Source organism: Atractosteus spatula, chromosome 19 (genome assembly GCF_055471065.1).
Source record: "Atractosteus spatula isolate fAtrSpa1 chromosome 19, fAtrSpa1.hap1, whole genome shotgun sequence".
Taxonomy (NCBI): Eukaryota; Metazoa; Chordata; class Actinopteri; order Semionotiformes; family Lepisosteidae; genus Atractosteus; species Atractosteus spatula.
The window spans coordinates 9,355,888-9,371,348 of NC_142724.1; the positions used below are offsets into that span (position 1 = coordinate 9,355,888).

At 39.9% G+C, this 15,461-nt stretch overlaps 1 protein-coding gene across 1 annotated transcript; it reads left to right on the top strand.

The window, feature by feature from the left end:
• The first annotated feature begins 86 nt into the window (after positions 1-86).
• Positions 87-15,246, top strand: LOC148818042 (biogenesis of lysosome-related organelles complex 1 subunit 4-like). The gene is made up of 5 exons (XM_088937423.1): positions 87-498; positions 2,087-2,158; positions 3,154-3,255; positions 4,080-4,214; positions 14,034-15,246. Exons 1-5 carry the CDS (start codon positions 322-324, stop codon positions 14,142-14,144), a joined length of 597 nt encoding a protein of 198 aa, XP_088793549.1. The 5' UTR covers positions 87-321; the 3' UTR covers positions 14,145-15,246.
• Positions 15,247-15,461: the final 215 nt, after the last annotated feature.

Consider the following 15,461-nt stretch of genomic DNA (forward strand, 5'->3'; position numbering starts at 1 on the left):
TGTTACAGAAGGGTTTTGTGTCTATACTGATTGCAGATTAAACAGTGCCAAATGGAAAAGCGCAGGACCTGCAAACACAGTACGTCAGATAACAGCGTTGTCTAGTAGAGGATGAACAGTCTTAGTGCTGTATTTAGTAGACGCATCTAAAGGAAAGCCAGGCGATTGTGGAGCGTTAGAGCCCTCGCAGCTGGGAGAGCACCCTGTGACGGCAGGACTATATATATATACATTTATTAATAAGCGTAGCTATAATTTACAGGAAAACGGGAGAGAGAAATCATTCCAGGAACGACACACGTTACCGTTAGCGCTTCTGAGATGGAGGAGGAGAGGCAGACGGAGACAGACAGCCCAGTGAAGAGGAGCTCACATCGTGATGGTACGACTGAACCAGCTCCTATCCGGGCCACAGCCCGGGGAACCTACAGTGAGGCAACCAGTCATCCGCTGGGGGAAGACTACGCAGTTCATCTGACGCAGAAAAACAGCAAAGAGGTCAGCAAGTATAAAAAATCCGTAAGCGGTATATTAATTTAGGAGACTCAAAGATAAGTCACGCAACCATGTCTTATGTTTTGTGATGATTAAAAGAGCTACAGTATTTAAACTTTAGCTACAAGATGTTGTGCGTCAATTGTAAGACTAGCAAAGATTCAGTGTTTATTCGGACTTTCGCGTATTTTATCATTTTGACAAACTGAAATGACGGCATAATTGCTGGCTATGACGACCTAGTGTAGGTGACGTTATATTTCAAACCTGCTGTACTTGTGTATAACCATAGTAAACAGTGAAATTAATACAAAAAAGTGCATTTTTTGTCAGATATTGACGGAATTCTGAAGATTCTTATGTCACAATGATGTCGTTGGCTGAATCAAAATGCTTCATAATTGCATTTTTTTTGTTTTTAGACGCATTAATTCGATACCACACTAAATGTCAGACTAAACTTTTGGCAGGGTATATCAACACATTCAAATAAGGCGTTGGAGTCATCAAGGCAATTTGGGACCTCGACTATTTTTGATCGATCATTCTTTCACAGTTTTGCACTGATGTCAATTAATTCTCAGCAACATGAAAATGTGTTTTGCTCCAGTTGCGTCAGTGTGGCTGTGTATGGTGGTGGAGCACTCAAATACATCATCGCAGCACAGTAGTCAGCTGAGTTCAAACATGGGTTTGAGCTCCTCAAAGTCAGTCTAGGGTTTGGGTGCTGATGTGATCAAGATTGCCTGTCTTGAGACCTTAATAATTTTGGGTCCGTACTTCAAGACAGATATACAGTAAGATGATCATTGAGGCTAGTATTTCCCAAGGTGAACATATAGAAACATATCTGTAAGTCAAGGCTCTGTGTGACACAGGTACCTTAAATCCTCAGTGCAAAAGATCGGAACCAACAAGAGCACTCAAGTTGTCAGTTGTCTCTACAGGTGACAGGTCTTGCTTTCCTGACCATGATCCAGTATCAAGGATGTGTTTATACTGGAGAAACCCCAGGGATCTCCACCTCCTAGTTTGTTCTGTAGACAACCATGAGCAAGTGAGATCACAGAAGCCACTTCTGAGGATTGAAGCGGACACTGACTGCTTGCCATAAGAATATAATATCATGACAGAAAAATATTATTGGTCAATTTTGTGAAATACTAATTGGTTTGTTGCAATAATAAAGCTGCGAGACATCAGGAAGCCGATTTTCATCACATCTGCTCTGGTTTGTATTGTAGAAGTGTGAGCATGATGCCAAGCGCTTTTCTGTGGTACTGTAAATAGCCATGTCTGATCCTGTGCATTTTCATATTGTTTAGAATACCCTGCATTGATATTATTAGTGTTTCATTTGATTGATTAATTTAGAATGATATTATTTGAACTATATCCAAAAAATGAAGAATATGAACTAACCATAATTTACTCTTTAAATTGATAAATACAAATGATGTAGACTGGTTTCATTTAATTGTTTTAATTACATTCATGTCAGAGCACGTTAATTCCAAAGCAAACTGAAACATGGTCATTAAAAGTGCTTCTGCTTTCTCACATTAATGCATTTTTACATGTCCTTTTAAAGGTGTTAGCATTTCAAGAGAGTATAGAAGAAATGCTTATACGACTGGATGAATTCTGTGGAATGCTGGATATGGTAGGTAAATTTTGTTTTAAACTATGCTCAAAGCACTATTAAGTTATATCTTCATAATATCAAAACTGTGTACAGCAAATTTAATCTAAGGTTCCACATTTGTTTTGATATCCCTTGCTACATACAAGTAATGCAATACACGATTTATGCATTCTAGAGAAAATTTAATAGTGATATAAGTCCATGTCAATCTCTACACTTCAAAATTGCTGTGAAATTAGGTGTGTGTTGTACTGTATATGTGTACGCAGTACAAAAAATGCTTTCCAGTTTGTTTTACTCCACCACAAAACACAACTGGTGCAACAAATTTTGCTGTGGAAATTGTGTATTATACTTCTGTTGTTGTATGTTACCTAGCCATGTGGTTAATAGACATACCCAGGCTTCTTTCAAGAAATGTTATTCTTGCATTAACTTCTAACAGTCAGTCTAGCTAGATGGGCTGAGAGGTTAGCATACTTTCTTCTATTTGTGACAGGCAAAGTGTTTTAGTAGAAACACAAGGGGAGGTTTTGTGCTGCTGTTGATGCTCATAACACATATATTGTAGCTCTGGATTGTGTTTAAGACGCAGTGCAAGTATGATGGGAAATGTGCATAAAAAAGAGAAAACAAGGGGAATAGTTGATAAGGATATGAATGCGATGATACAAAAAGTTCATTTGTCTTAGGGTGACCAAGATAGATGAGTGCTAAATGAGTTAAATGAGCTAAATGAGTTAAGCAAAGGCATCTTCAAGCAAACTGACTTTATGAACCTTTCAGTGCAATGTAACTCAGTCACAGCCTTTGTATCCACTCAAAATAATGGAATATTATTGAATATTACTTTTTTTCTGTATGTAATTATGCTCAGTTCTGATTCAGTTTAAGGAGCACTTTTAATTAAGCCATCATGAACCAATGTTGATCACAGCTGTAAAGTTTCATGGACTTTAATAATTCCAGCTGAATCTCAGCAAGAGCTAAATTGTTTGTCTTCCTCCATTTAGATTCGAAGTGATTCCACAGAACTGCTTGCTCAGCATATTCCCTGTTTAAGAGTGCAGGTTGAAGAAATGAAGAATGTTTACACTAAAATCGACAAGATAGAGGTACTGTATTGTTAAAAGAATCAGCATCATCTACAACTGGCATTGGATTACTAGTTTCATATTAATAACAAAAAATACATAGATAATTCTGCATAAAAAACACAATATTAACAGTAAAATTAAGAATTAAATTCAAATATGTATTTAAAAAACATCAGTTTATAAAGTGTCTAACAAGAAGTTGCTGTAATTGTTTCTATCATGTATATCATCATATTGTATGTCTGAATGCATATCATAGAGAATGACTAAACAGAGAAAATGTTGAACAGATTGAAACTCCAGGCTCTGTAAAAAAAGATCACAGAGTAGCAACAGTTATCCAAGCAGGAACATCCTGGAATGGGACTTGTACAGAAGAAGGGAGGTTCTTTTTTAAAGCAATGCCTGACTCTGTCAGTAGAGTAAATTAACTGTCATGCGAGACCTCATCAACAGCAGATGATGATCAATCATAAATCACAAACAGCAGCTTATTCCACTAATTGGGAGGACAGGAACTCACTCTTCCTTTGGATTTCTGTTAATGGTTCAGTCAGACAGAGTACCATAGTCAGCTGCACAGGTGTACCTTCTTAGGACTTTCATTCATTTCTTGATGAGCATTGCTACTACTACTAAACTTTTATTTTATATAGCACCTTTAAAAGTACCATCTCAGATTTGCACCTCATTTTTCAGTAGGTGCAAAAAATAATGATAAGGATAGCCAATTCATTAGAGAGTGAAGCAGACACAGACACTCATTGGATAAAAGGCTGACTTCTGAGGGAAGAATCAGGGGTCTGGCTGTCTCAGCAGTCCCTGTGGTGACTGTCCTTCAGGCCTTTGTGGGCATGGTGGCGGGGAGCGTGGCCATGCTGGAGATGCAGGTGCTGGAGGTGGAGAGAGGCCAGAGCTGCTTCCCCCAGACGGTGCACAAGGTGCTGCAGACCTTCAGAAGCCCTGGAGTCTCCCAGGTCAGTCCCCTCTGCCGAGCGCACTTACCACACGAGCGTGTCCAGGGTCACCTTCGCGGAGCTCAGCGGTCCCCATGGTACTGCTCTCATCACATCGCCCCAGTCTTTACTCAGAGCATTCGCCTCGTGCCTCTACTCAGTGTTTCCCCATGACCGAAACCATTTCAGTCCAAAACCAGGCATCACCTTGAATCCCCGTTACCTGTTTAAGAATTCATTTTGATGAGGACCATCAGCTCTTGCTTGTTGAAATTCTAAATATACCCTGTCAGCTTCTATCTGTCACTTCTGCAGTTTGTTCAAAGAGCTCTAATACATTATTTAAGCACGACCTGCCTTTGTTCACCATACCTTATAATCCTATTGCCATGTACCTGTGCTGTATACATCTATTCTGATTGTTGTTTCCATAACTTTACATGGAATAGAAGTAAGAGCTATTAGCTTACTTCTGAATCAATTGCTTGGTTCAGTTTCATGGTCTTTTTTATTGATAGATACATGACATTAGCACTTTTCCAGTCAGGGTATTAACCCTGTGTCCATTGACTACTGGAACACTTTTGTGGACAGTTTTTAGCACATCCTAAATTTCATTCTTGGTAAACATCTTAGTGACATTTTCATATGGTACGTCATCCATTTTCCTTTTGTTGTCTCAAGTTTCTACACAATTCCCATTATTATCTCGGCCACATTTCATCTTTAACTTTTCCGTTTCACTTGTTATTCATTTTAGCCTCCATCTTTTTTAGCACGTGAAATGGGAGCTCTCCTGTCAAGCCTCATTCACACAGAGCTTTCTGTTGCCCAATTTTTGCGTTTTTACGCAGGATTCTGAGTGGAAGCAGCATGGAAATGTATTGCCCAGGGGCAAGTTGTTCATTTGCTGCATCACGATTAATCGATATGAATTCAACATCAAACTGCACTCTCTCGCTCCTTCACACACGGCATTTTCAGAAGTTCAGAAATCACAATAACGGGAGAATTTAAGTGAAATGCCTAATCAGATGAACTATAGGATTCTGAAAACGAATGCCATGGACATTGTCATCTGGCCACCCTTCTTCACAGATTGCTTTATCCTTGAGGCTTGTGGTGCCAGCCAGCCAGCCACTAGGGGGAGTACAGCCTGGACCGAACAGGACACACTCACAATTACAGGAGCCAAATGTGTTTGGCCCATGGTAGCGAACTGGAGCAATTAGAGGAAACCCACACTGGCAACATGCAGACACCACACAGAAGGCATCTCAGGCTGCAGTCAATCCCAGGGCCCAGATGTGCTGCCCATGTAGACAACATCAAAACAGTGTTTTCATATCTAAAAATCGGCAGTTCACAGGTATACTGATTGAGTAGTCCGTTTATAAAAGTTTCTTGATATTTCTGGGGGCTTAAAACCAAAGACCAAGTATGAAACAAGTACAGTATTAACTGTAAGTATAAGTATTAGCTTAGAAGGTAAAAGGTGTTTACTTAATCAGCTGGATAGCAAGATCAATTGATTGATTGATCAATTGGATTGCCATACCATGGCAATGACATGATTGAAAACACCTACGAGCTCAGGATCAAAATATTATCCATTTCATTTTCAATGTGCAAAATCCAAAATGTTGAATTATTCATGAAGTTCTTCTTGTCGATTTAGTTACCCGCATAAGATTATACCAGGAGTAGGCATCCCTGGTCGTGGAGTACAGGATTCCTGCACGTTTTAGAATCCTATTTTACAGAGCACCTGATCGTGAGCTAGGAAAACCATCTGATGTGTCTTCTTATCTTCTCGAGTGGTCCAGTGTACAGTAGTCTTTAATGTCTGAAATGGAAGAAGACCAGAGGAAATGTGGCCCTTTGCTCTACTCGAGTGACTTTCAAATTCAGGGCCGCAGTCCCCAGACATGATCTTTAACACAACGTGTGCAATGTCTCCTGCTTGCCCTCCACCATCCTACAGAGACAGGAACAGCCCATAGTACTTTTCTGCTCATTTCAGTTGGTCTTTGTTTCGTTTCAGGAGACATTCATTGCTTTCTCATGTCATGTAGAGTTATGTGCTTTTTGTCCATTGAAATAATTTATCGAGTGATAAAAATTTAATTGGGGGGAAAAAAAAACCTGTCTGGTCTGCACTATAATATAAATGCCAGTGCGTTTGTCATTGTTTGTCATTGACCTGCATGCCGGAACTGTGGTATAACCAACCTGATCCAACCAGCAGTCCTCAAATCTGAAAAAACTATATTTTCCACTCCTGGGAATGTGTCTGCAGTTTTCTCAACTGGTAAAATATAAAAGTCATCCAGGATGAACTCATCTGATCAGCTGTTGATGCTCCATCCTATGCTGTCTCTGTGTAGAGACAAAAAATAGCCATAATGATTTCTTTGAATATTTTATCTTAAACACTAGTTAGAGTTCTGTATATTTTCCCTGTTATATGCCCCTTCGTTGCTTTAAAATCCTAATTGTAATATAAACGGAATATATTTTCTATTACATCTAGAACTTTGAACTTGTGAAATTTAATTGGTAGGCTCGGTAGAAGTAAGACATTGCTGTTAAAGCTCAGAAAGAGCTGTGTGAAAGCTGTGTCGTATTCCTATCAGTTTTAAACAAACACAGCCACTCTTAGTCCCGGGTATCGGAAAGTGTGTAGGGTGAGAGTACAGGCCAGGGTCTGCTCTGTTTAACGCTCCCAGCAAGCTTTGCTCTGTGCCACTGGGAGGTGTCTGGCTGTGGCGTCTGCAGGCCTCCAGGGGGCGCCAGTGGTGCTGAATCTTGGCCACGACAGCCACTGCGGGCTCCCAGCTTGCTCCCCCTCCCCCACCCTGGCAGGAGACAGCCTGACGCCCCTGGTGAGCAGTGGCGGTATGGACCAGGCCTGCCTCCCTTCGTGAGGAGAGGCCTCCCTGCAGCTCCAGCCTCAGCTCTGTAGAAATGGCGGAGTTGTGCAGTGCAGCTGGGGGGACCACAGGCCTGCGAGCTGCCAGCCTGCACAGCAGATCAGGCACGGAGCAGAGAGAAACGCTCATTGAAAACAATTCACAGTATCTTACCTCTGAAGAAAGAAAAGTATTTTTTTTAGTTTTTTTAACCAGGGCAGGCATTTCTAGTGCTCCAATAGCTTAGCGTTCCTAGCATCTGGAAGCTCCTTGGAACTGAAGGACAGTGAATTGGTGCTTGGACTTACCCAGATAGACTGGTCCAACAGGGTTACATGTCTGCTTGGTCTTATCAGCCAGTTTCCATCAGATATATGGGGTTTAGTTATGTGTCCTTGAAGCTCAGTGGATTTAGTTACAGGAAGAAAATAGTAGAGAAAGCATTGCAGTCATTGCAAATAAAAAGTGGGCAAATTACTGAGTGCATCAGTCCCTGATGACCTTAGAGCTACAACATGCTTGATTCGTTTTTATTTTACATTTGAGAATTTCTAATAAATACGAAACAAAAAACATTACTCAAATTTGATTATATAAACCCAAGGTGCCATTTCTATCCTTAATTATTTTGTACACTATTCTTCAAGCATGTCTATTTTATTTGAGGCGTGTAAAAACAAAGTTTATTATAATTTTTTCCTCTGTTGTAGTTGTATACTAACATCCTTGTATTCGACCTATACTTGGAAACTATTAAACTATCCTAAGGGGTGATTTTTTGGCTGTTCAAAAGTATTAAAAATGTGTTGACTGCTCGGCAGAAATATTTCCAGTTTGTCTTCGACATCAGTTGGTTGAACTTGCTTTTATGTTCAGAAGATCTACTACATTTAACTGTTGTACTGGGTTTCATGATTTTGGAGTGCTTAATTTTACTGTGGCAGTATTTATACACCTTTATTTATTATTTATTTTGGAGTTTTTTCATTTTTTAGAATTATACAATCATATTAATGAGGGCTTTCCAGGAAATGTGGATGGCTCTGTCTGCTCTGCGGATGTTTTTTGTATCGTCTTTTGCACCTCTTTATAATTTGATCCATCATACAGTTGGGTTACAGACTCTTGTGTTATTGATTTTTTTAGTATTGTCTTAAACACTGTGGTCTTCTTTATTTCTGTCCTGAAAACATTTGGATGAAACAACAAACGTGTTTGATTTTACACTAAATTTGATTTTTTTATACCTATCTTCTTTTACAGTTATATTTACCTCACAATTGTCTAACAGTACATCCCATATTTTCTTAACAATATTGTTATTTATTTGCTTGGAATATGAGTTTGTCTGTATCCAGAACAACTTACAATATATATTATATAAGTAATAATTATGTACAAACAATACTTTAAAAGAATAATAAGGTCAACAAAAGCTGGAAATGCACTAAACTAAACAAAATAGTAAGATTTGAAATACAATACAGCCAGCCTGGGCACCAGGCAGCGTAGAGAGGAGGCTGGTGGCCAGTATTGCGTGTTCAGAAGGTGGTCATGGACTATGGGCAGTTTGTTCACCCAGGAATGAGGGTGGAGAATGAGCAGGTGGGGAGAGGGTTAAAGAGGGGCTGGTGAAAGAAAAGGAGATGAAATCATGTGAGGAGCAGGGAGGGAGAACAAACTGAAGACAGGCAAGAGCACAGGCTCCAGTATTTATGCTTATATTGATTGCAATTGATGGCCTGGTAGAGATTATATAAATAGGAATTCATTCTCAATGATTAATGATGGCCAGCGGTTGTTCTTAGCAATAATTGTCAAGAGTAAGAAAAGCCCAGACTCTATCATCTTTGTTTCTTGAGCTGTTATAACTCTCCAAGACAGGAAAAGCTATAAAACAACTTAGTGCACAAGAAGACAAATGAGAAGAAGCCCTTCAGCCTCTCTGTCTTGTTTGGTAGGTAGGAGCTAATTGATGCAGGGATCTCATCCAGTTGGTTTTTGAAAGAAAGTTGAGTGTCTTTCTTGAACAACATACCTGGACAGCTTGTTCCACACTCCCACAACCCTTTGTGTAAAGGAGTCCCTCCTGTCCTGTTTCCACCTTCAGGACCCATCAAGAACATTTGAAATATTATTTTTTACTGCTGAGGGCATTCTGTATCTACAGCAATTAAAATGACTATTCTGTGTCCAAACTATTGCTTTGAGTGCATCCACCCATTAAAACGCTAAAAAAACATTTAGGAAAATCTATACACTTAATTGTACAATGAGTTCTTTACCCATTTTACTATTTTGGGTTTTTATCTTTCTTTATTGATATGCCCTTTTCCAATGAAGCTTTTAACTTGTTTGCTGTCACAGTCTGTTAAAATCAAAATGAGGTAGATCTCACTCAGCAGTGCAGAAACATATGTTGCCTTTGCATATATCGCAAAATTAAGACAAAATTCAACCAAAAAAAATGAGTAAAAAAAAGGTTATGTTTCTGGTTTCCAGGTGATGTGATAAACCCTAACCAGTTCAAAGCAGAGACAAAGTAGAGTTAGGATATCTAGTCATTAGATAATCAAACAGTATATTTGATTATCTAGCAAATACTATTTCCCTTCTTGTTATCCCAGGAATAATTTCTGAAAGTGGAAAACAAGACGGTGGAAACATCAAGTTAGTGACGCGTGATTTTTTTTTAGAAAATGCTTTTTTAACCAATGAATTCATTAATTGGAATGAAAGGCCTGCCCACGTTGTGGAGGTTACCACGGTGACATGACCATTTAGTATTTAGAAACAAGCCATCCGGTTCAGTGTCGCAGGGGAGCCAGAGCCGATTCCTGGAGCAACGGGCGCAAGGTCTGTCAGGCAACACGAGTGAGATACCTGTATTTTGGATGAACATTTTGTAAGTCCCTCATGCATACGAAATGTTAATATAATGAATGTTATTCAGTATCTGGTTCTAGAGTTTATTCCAGCTGAGCTAAGTGCAAGTACACTGCTGTGTGTTGACTGCTAACCCTTTCCTGGAGTAAGGTCATGGATCAAGGGTGTGATGTCAGTGACCTGCAGTGATGTTCTCACAGGCTTCTTGCTGGAATGACCTCCACAGTTTATTTTCAAAGCATTATTGAATTGCCTAAAAATCCCCTGCCTCTCCTCTTGCAAAAATAACCTAGAGGCTTCTGCAGAAATGTCCCAGTTCTCCTAGATTTCAATAGGGAATTGGAACATTTTCATAGAGACCTATAGATCCAGTATTTATTTTGGGGGGGGGGGAGGGTGAAGCTGTCATTGCTATATCACAGCTGTTACCAGAACCGCTACCTTTTGAAAATCACCCCTAAATTGCTTATTTGGTATGGTTACCGCAGGAAGGCAAAGGCATTTGTCCACAGATATGCAGCACACACCAGCCCAGAACTGCAGGCGTGTGTAATGTTAGAGGTGAGGCCCCAGCCTGGCTGAGGAACGTGCTGGCCTCCCGCCCCTCCCCCCTCTCTTGCGCTGCATGCCCTGCTCTGGCGCGATCGTCCCAGAGGTGCACTCTGGGAATTTCAACGGGCTGCCTCCTTCTCCGCAGTGCCTGCTCTCAGCTCGGGTGAGAGCTTTCAGCGTTGGATCGAGTCTTCTGGGGGATGGGTAACGGTGTCTCTGGAAAAATCTGGGGCCGGCTTTTTGCAAAGGAAGAAAACGTGGAAGTTCATCAGAACAAACAGAATACACACTCTGGGGTGTATGAATAATTTAAATTAAAAATGCAACCGTTTTAGCTTCTTTACTTCATCTGTGGAAGCGATTTAAGCTTCAGATGTGTAATGACGCTTGGCCAAAAATTGAAATGAAGTTGAAATTCTAAAAAAATCTAAAAATAAATGACCTGTTCAATCCAATATCAGGTTAATTACCAAATAATTATTCATCTTTCAGCCAGCTACTAAAAATTAGTGTAAAAGACAACATTTTCTCTTTATTGCTTGTCTCAGTGTTGTCTTATATATTCATGATATTTGCAAGAACAAATCAAGAATCAGCTCTCACAAGCTAAAACAAGGCCTGGCCTGTGTACTGAGATGGTGGTCCACAGGGGAAAAAAAAACACAGGTTTTGGCAGCAAGTGCTGTTAGTGAACCAGTAGCTGACACTCTCTGGTGTAGAATGTGGGGTCAGATTCACAACTGAAGCTGCTGTCTCGCACAAGTTGTCGCCAAAGCTGTACAGCCCAAGGGAACGTCATTGTGACACAAAGCAGTCGTACGCTCTTGGCACAATGCAGGCCAGTGTAGAATACAGACTCTCCAGGCCACGGAAGAGCTGTGTCCCCTACCAGTGTTGCAGTGCTTTGTGCCTCCAGGCAAGGCTACAGAATGGTAGAGGGACTCATCGTGTTGTAGTGTCTGCTACACTCACAGATGAAGCTGTCAGGGAAAAGCTGACCTAAAAAAAATTAAATTGACCTCAGAAGGAAATGCAATCAAAAGTAATTTTGAAATCCTGTAATTAAAGCAGGCGCTTGAAGATTTGAATTGTAGGAGCCTTTTTTTGCTTGCCAATGCTTACTGTAATTGTTGCTTGAAGCAATGCAGCAGAGGCACATGACTGTGAGCTGTGAAGAGTCTGGGAGTCTGAGAAAGGGGATCAGATTAATAAGAAAGAACAAACAAGACTGATAGAAACGAGGGGAAGTCATTCTAATCTTGCTCAATGGATGGCTAGTAGCAGCGTATTGATCCAAGCAAGTTTGTCCAGTCTTGAAGGATACTCCAGATCTGTAAATACTGTATTTGTATATTTGTGTACATACTGTATATGCTATACAATATATATTTGAGGTGTAAATACTGCAGAGCACTTTAAAAGTGTGGCTTTATATGCTGCTAGCATAAAACCATTTTGCAGCAGCTATGAAGTCGCCATGGATTACATGAAGCTGCCAACAATACATCAGCGTTTTGAATAAGTTATTGGTCTCAAAAGAGGAGGGCAGAGAACACATGCACAAAGTCACAGAGGTGTTGCCTGACACTGGAAGCACTGCCGTTGGCCATCTCACCACAGGAGCGCACGCATTTGTGAGGTGTAGTCATCACAAGCTACAAGACCTCTCCTTGAGTAATCCAGCCTCAGACTTTTTTTTTTGCTGCTGCTGCTCAGATGGAGGCTGTAGTCCCTCAGTTCAGTTGCAGTTGCCACTGACGACAACGACAGCGTGTTGCTGCTTTTGTTTGAATTTGTTCATCGCAAAACAGAAGATCCGCAGAAGGTGACTTAAGGACCGACTGCATCGACTTTGTAGCGTGCTAACCTCTGCCCACTTTCTTGTCTTTAAAACTTTCAGAGTACGGAAGTGACTATTATATCTTAACCCAGTGGTTTCCAGTCCTGGTCCTGGTTTCCCCACACACCTGCTAGGTTTCATTCTATCCCACCCTCATTAGATAATTGAAGCCTTACTTAACCAAAGAAGGTGCTTCACCTGAATATTTACATTTTGCTTCCAGTTGCAAGTGTAGAATTTAATTTCACTTACGAGATACAATGGTTAAATCTCCAACATGTTTAAGAGCTGAGCACAAATAGTGCAGATTAATCTTATTATTATAAAGTTAATGAGGGGTTTGACTGTATAACTGAGGGCTCACCTGGAACAAAACCCAATAGGTGTGTGTGGGACCAGGAGCAGGATTGGAAAGCACTGTAACCTGTTTGACAGAATGTTTTAATTCAATTCTGAACAGTCAGAGACAAGTCTTGCAATCCCCTTATTGATGTCATTTTTAAAAAAATATGGACAAGGCTGCAATCATATTGCATTAAGTTGTCAATGTTGTTATGATGTTTTTAAACATGTCCTTTAAGTTGGTTCATTTTTTTTAGTTTTAAAACTGTAATTGAAAAACGTCTGTGACTGATTGCCTTGAACAGTTTATGGAAATACAGAAACCAAACTGAGCCCTGAAAGGTGTATTTTACTAACCTTGTACTTGCAGATCTGGAGCCCTGAGTAACCAGCAGCGTTCGCTTTGATGTCTGTACATTGACTCTACAGGACACTAAAGCTTTTGATAAGAAAAAATAAACCATATGCTGGAAGAAAGATAAATCAAGAATGTGACAAAATGACTTATGAAAGACAACGTGATGACCAGAATCCACTCCATGTGCATTAGGGGTGTTGTTGACCGAATAGAATATAAAATGGACCACAGCAAAATCAGATAGCTCCATACCTTGCCATAACATTGACGTTTTTATTATTTGTATTTTAAAACAATTTATGTTAAATATTTTGAGTGAACCTTGTGTGATGTATCTCTTCGGAAGTGTGTATCCAGCTTTCAAGCAATGCAATGCTTTTTTTAGCACATCAGAAATGTTCTGCTGACATGCTTTCTAATGAGCTAGTATGGACATTGAACACTTTTTTTTTTTAACGTGGACACCACTGAGCTGGTCACTCAAAATGCTACAGTATGAAAGGAAATCACTTGTTTCTCAACCTAGTTGTATCGCAATTTAAATTGTGACCCCCAACAAAATAACAGCTGTTCTATCATTTTGCAGATTCAGACCAAAACCTATAGATTCCTGTTGAATATGGAGATCTATACCGACATTGACCACTGTTGTTTGTCTCATGACTTTAATTAGTCCTGAAACTGACAACTTAATGTAGAAATATATCACTGCAGCAACCGACAGCGTTACTTCCTGCACATTTAATTTACAAATATCTGAGTCATGTGTGTCATTACCTCTCAGATATTAAAATAGAAGAACTTGAAACTTTCCCATTTAAAAGTAGTAGACTTGAATTTATTAAAAAAATAAAATACACATTGCATACTCGTTTCTTTAATTAAAAAAAAAAAGCACTAGTGAAATATCTTTATGCCAATTTAACAACTTTGTTTTATTCTTTTTCCAGAAAGATGGGTCAGAAACAGAGTACCCCTATGAGCTACCATCCCTGTTCAGGACTGAGGAATATTTTGCTAAAAACACCAGAAGGACCCTTTTCAAGAAGTCAAGCAGCTGATGTCTGTAGAAAAAAAAATTATCTTCCATAAACAATAATCCCATTATGTGTGCATATGTTTTCCTTGAGCAAGTATCTTAGCCATACTGATAGAGACTTTTTAAATGGTTTGTTTTTTGTTTGGAAACATGACCTTTGGCAGAGAGTCAGATGTGCCACTCTGAGAATATTACTGTACCTAACAGGAGTTCAAGTTCCTTCACAGACCATGAGCTCTGACTGGTCAGTGACCCAAATCACACACATGCATCTGACAAAATAATTTGTCAAAATATTCTGGGCAAAAAAATGAAACACTGAAGCCAGGTAAAGATTACACAGCACTTACAGTACCTAAGGCATGGTGGTATTGTATGCAAACCAAAAAAACAGACCTGTTCAAGCACTGAAGGTCTAGGGTCTCGTCTGTACTGTAATAAATTCACAAAACACCTCTCACGGCAGGATAAATACATCTTCTGTAGGAGAATGGCAAAGGAGAGGAATTCCAGTTTCATAAGAGTGAAGAGGCAAAGTTTGGTTTATTTGCTTCTCTTGTTTATTCATTGCGGTATGTCTAGAACAGACCATGTGCCTGGAGTGTTCCTGTGCCTTCCTTTGGGTTCTCTTCAAGTAAATGTACTGAACTCATAATCAAACCAACTGCATTTTAACCATCTGACAAGTCCACCCATCCCTTTTCTAACCGCTCTGTCCAATAGTGTCGTGAGGAAGCTGGGGCCTATCCCAGCCAGCAACAGGCAGTATAAACCCTGGGTGGGACACCAGTCCATCGCAGGGCACACACACATACACGCACATGCTCACACCAGGGTCAGTCTTCCTGGGGCCAATTAACCTACCACTACGTTTTTGGATTGTGGGAGGGAAAACTGGAGCTTCCAAAGGAAATCCATGCAAACATGGAACAAGGAGAACATGCCAGCTCCATGCAGACAAGATGGTTAGCATTGCTGCCTTGCAGAGCTATGGCCCTGGGTTCAGTATTCCAGGTAATAGGTAATGCACTTCAGATATTTTAGGATAATTTGGTGTATCTTGCTTAAGCCATTACTTCTGTGTACAAGGCCAATAAAATCACTGATTTACACTGCCTAAAAAACTGTCGCTTTTGTCAATTTTTACTTGCCCCGTTTCAAAAGTGATATTAATCTTCATATCTAAAAATGCTATCAAAACTCAACAGACACCCCTTGAATATTGGTTTTCCAATAAACCTGCCCAAAATGACCTCCGGTTTCCTTTTAGTACAGGAAATTGTGAAGATAAAGGATTGACATCTTCCATTTAGAAACAAAAAAGCCTGAAAGAGAATGT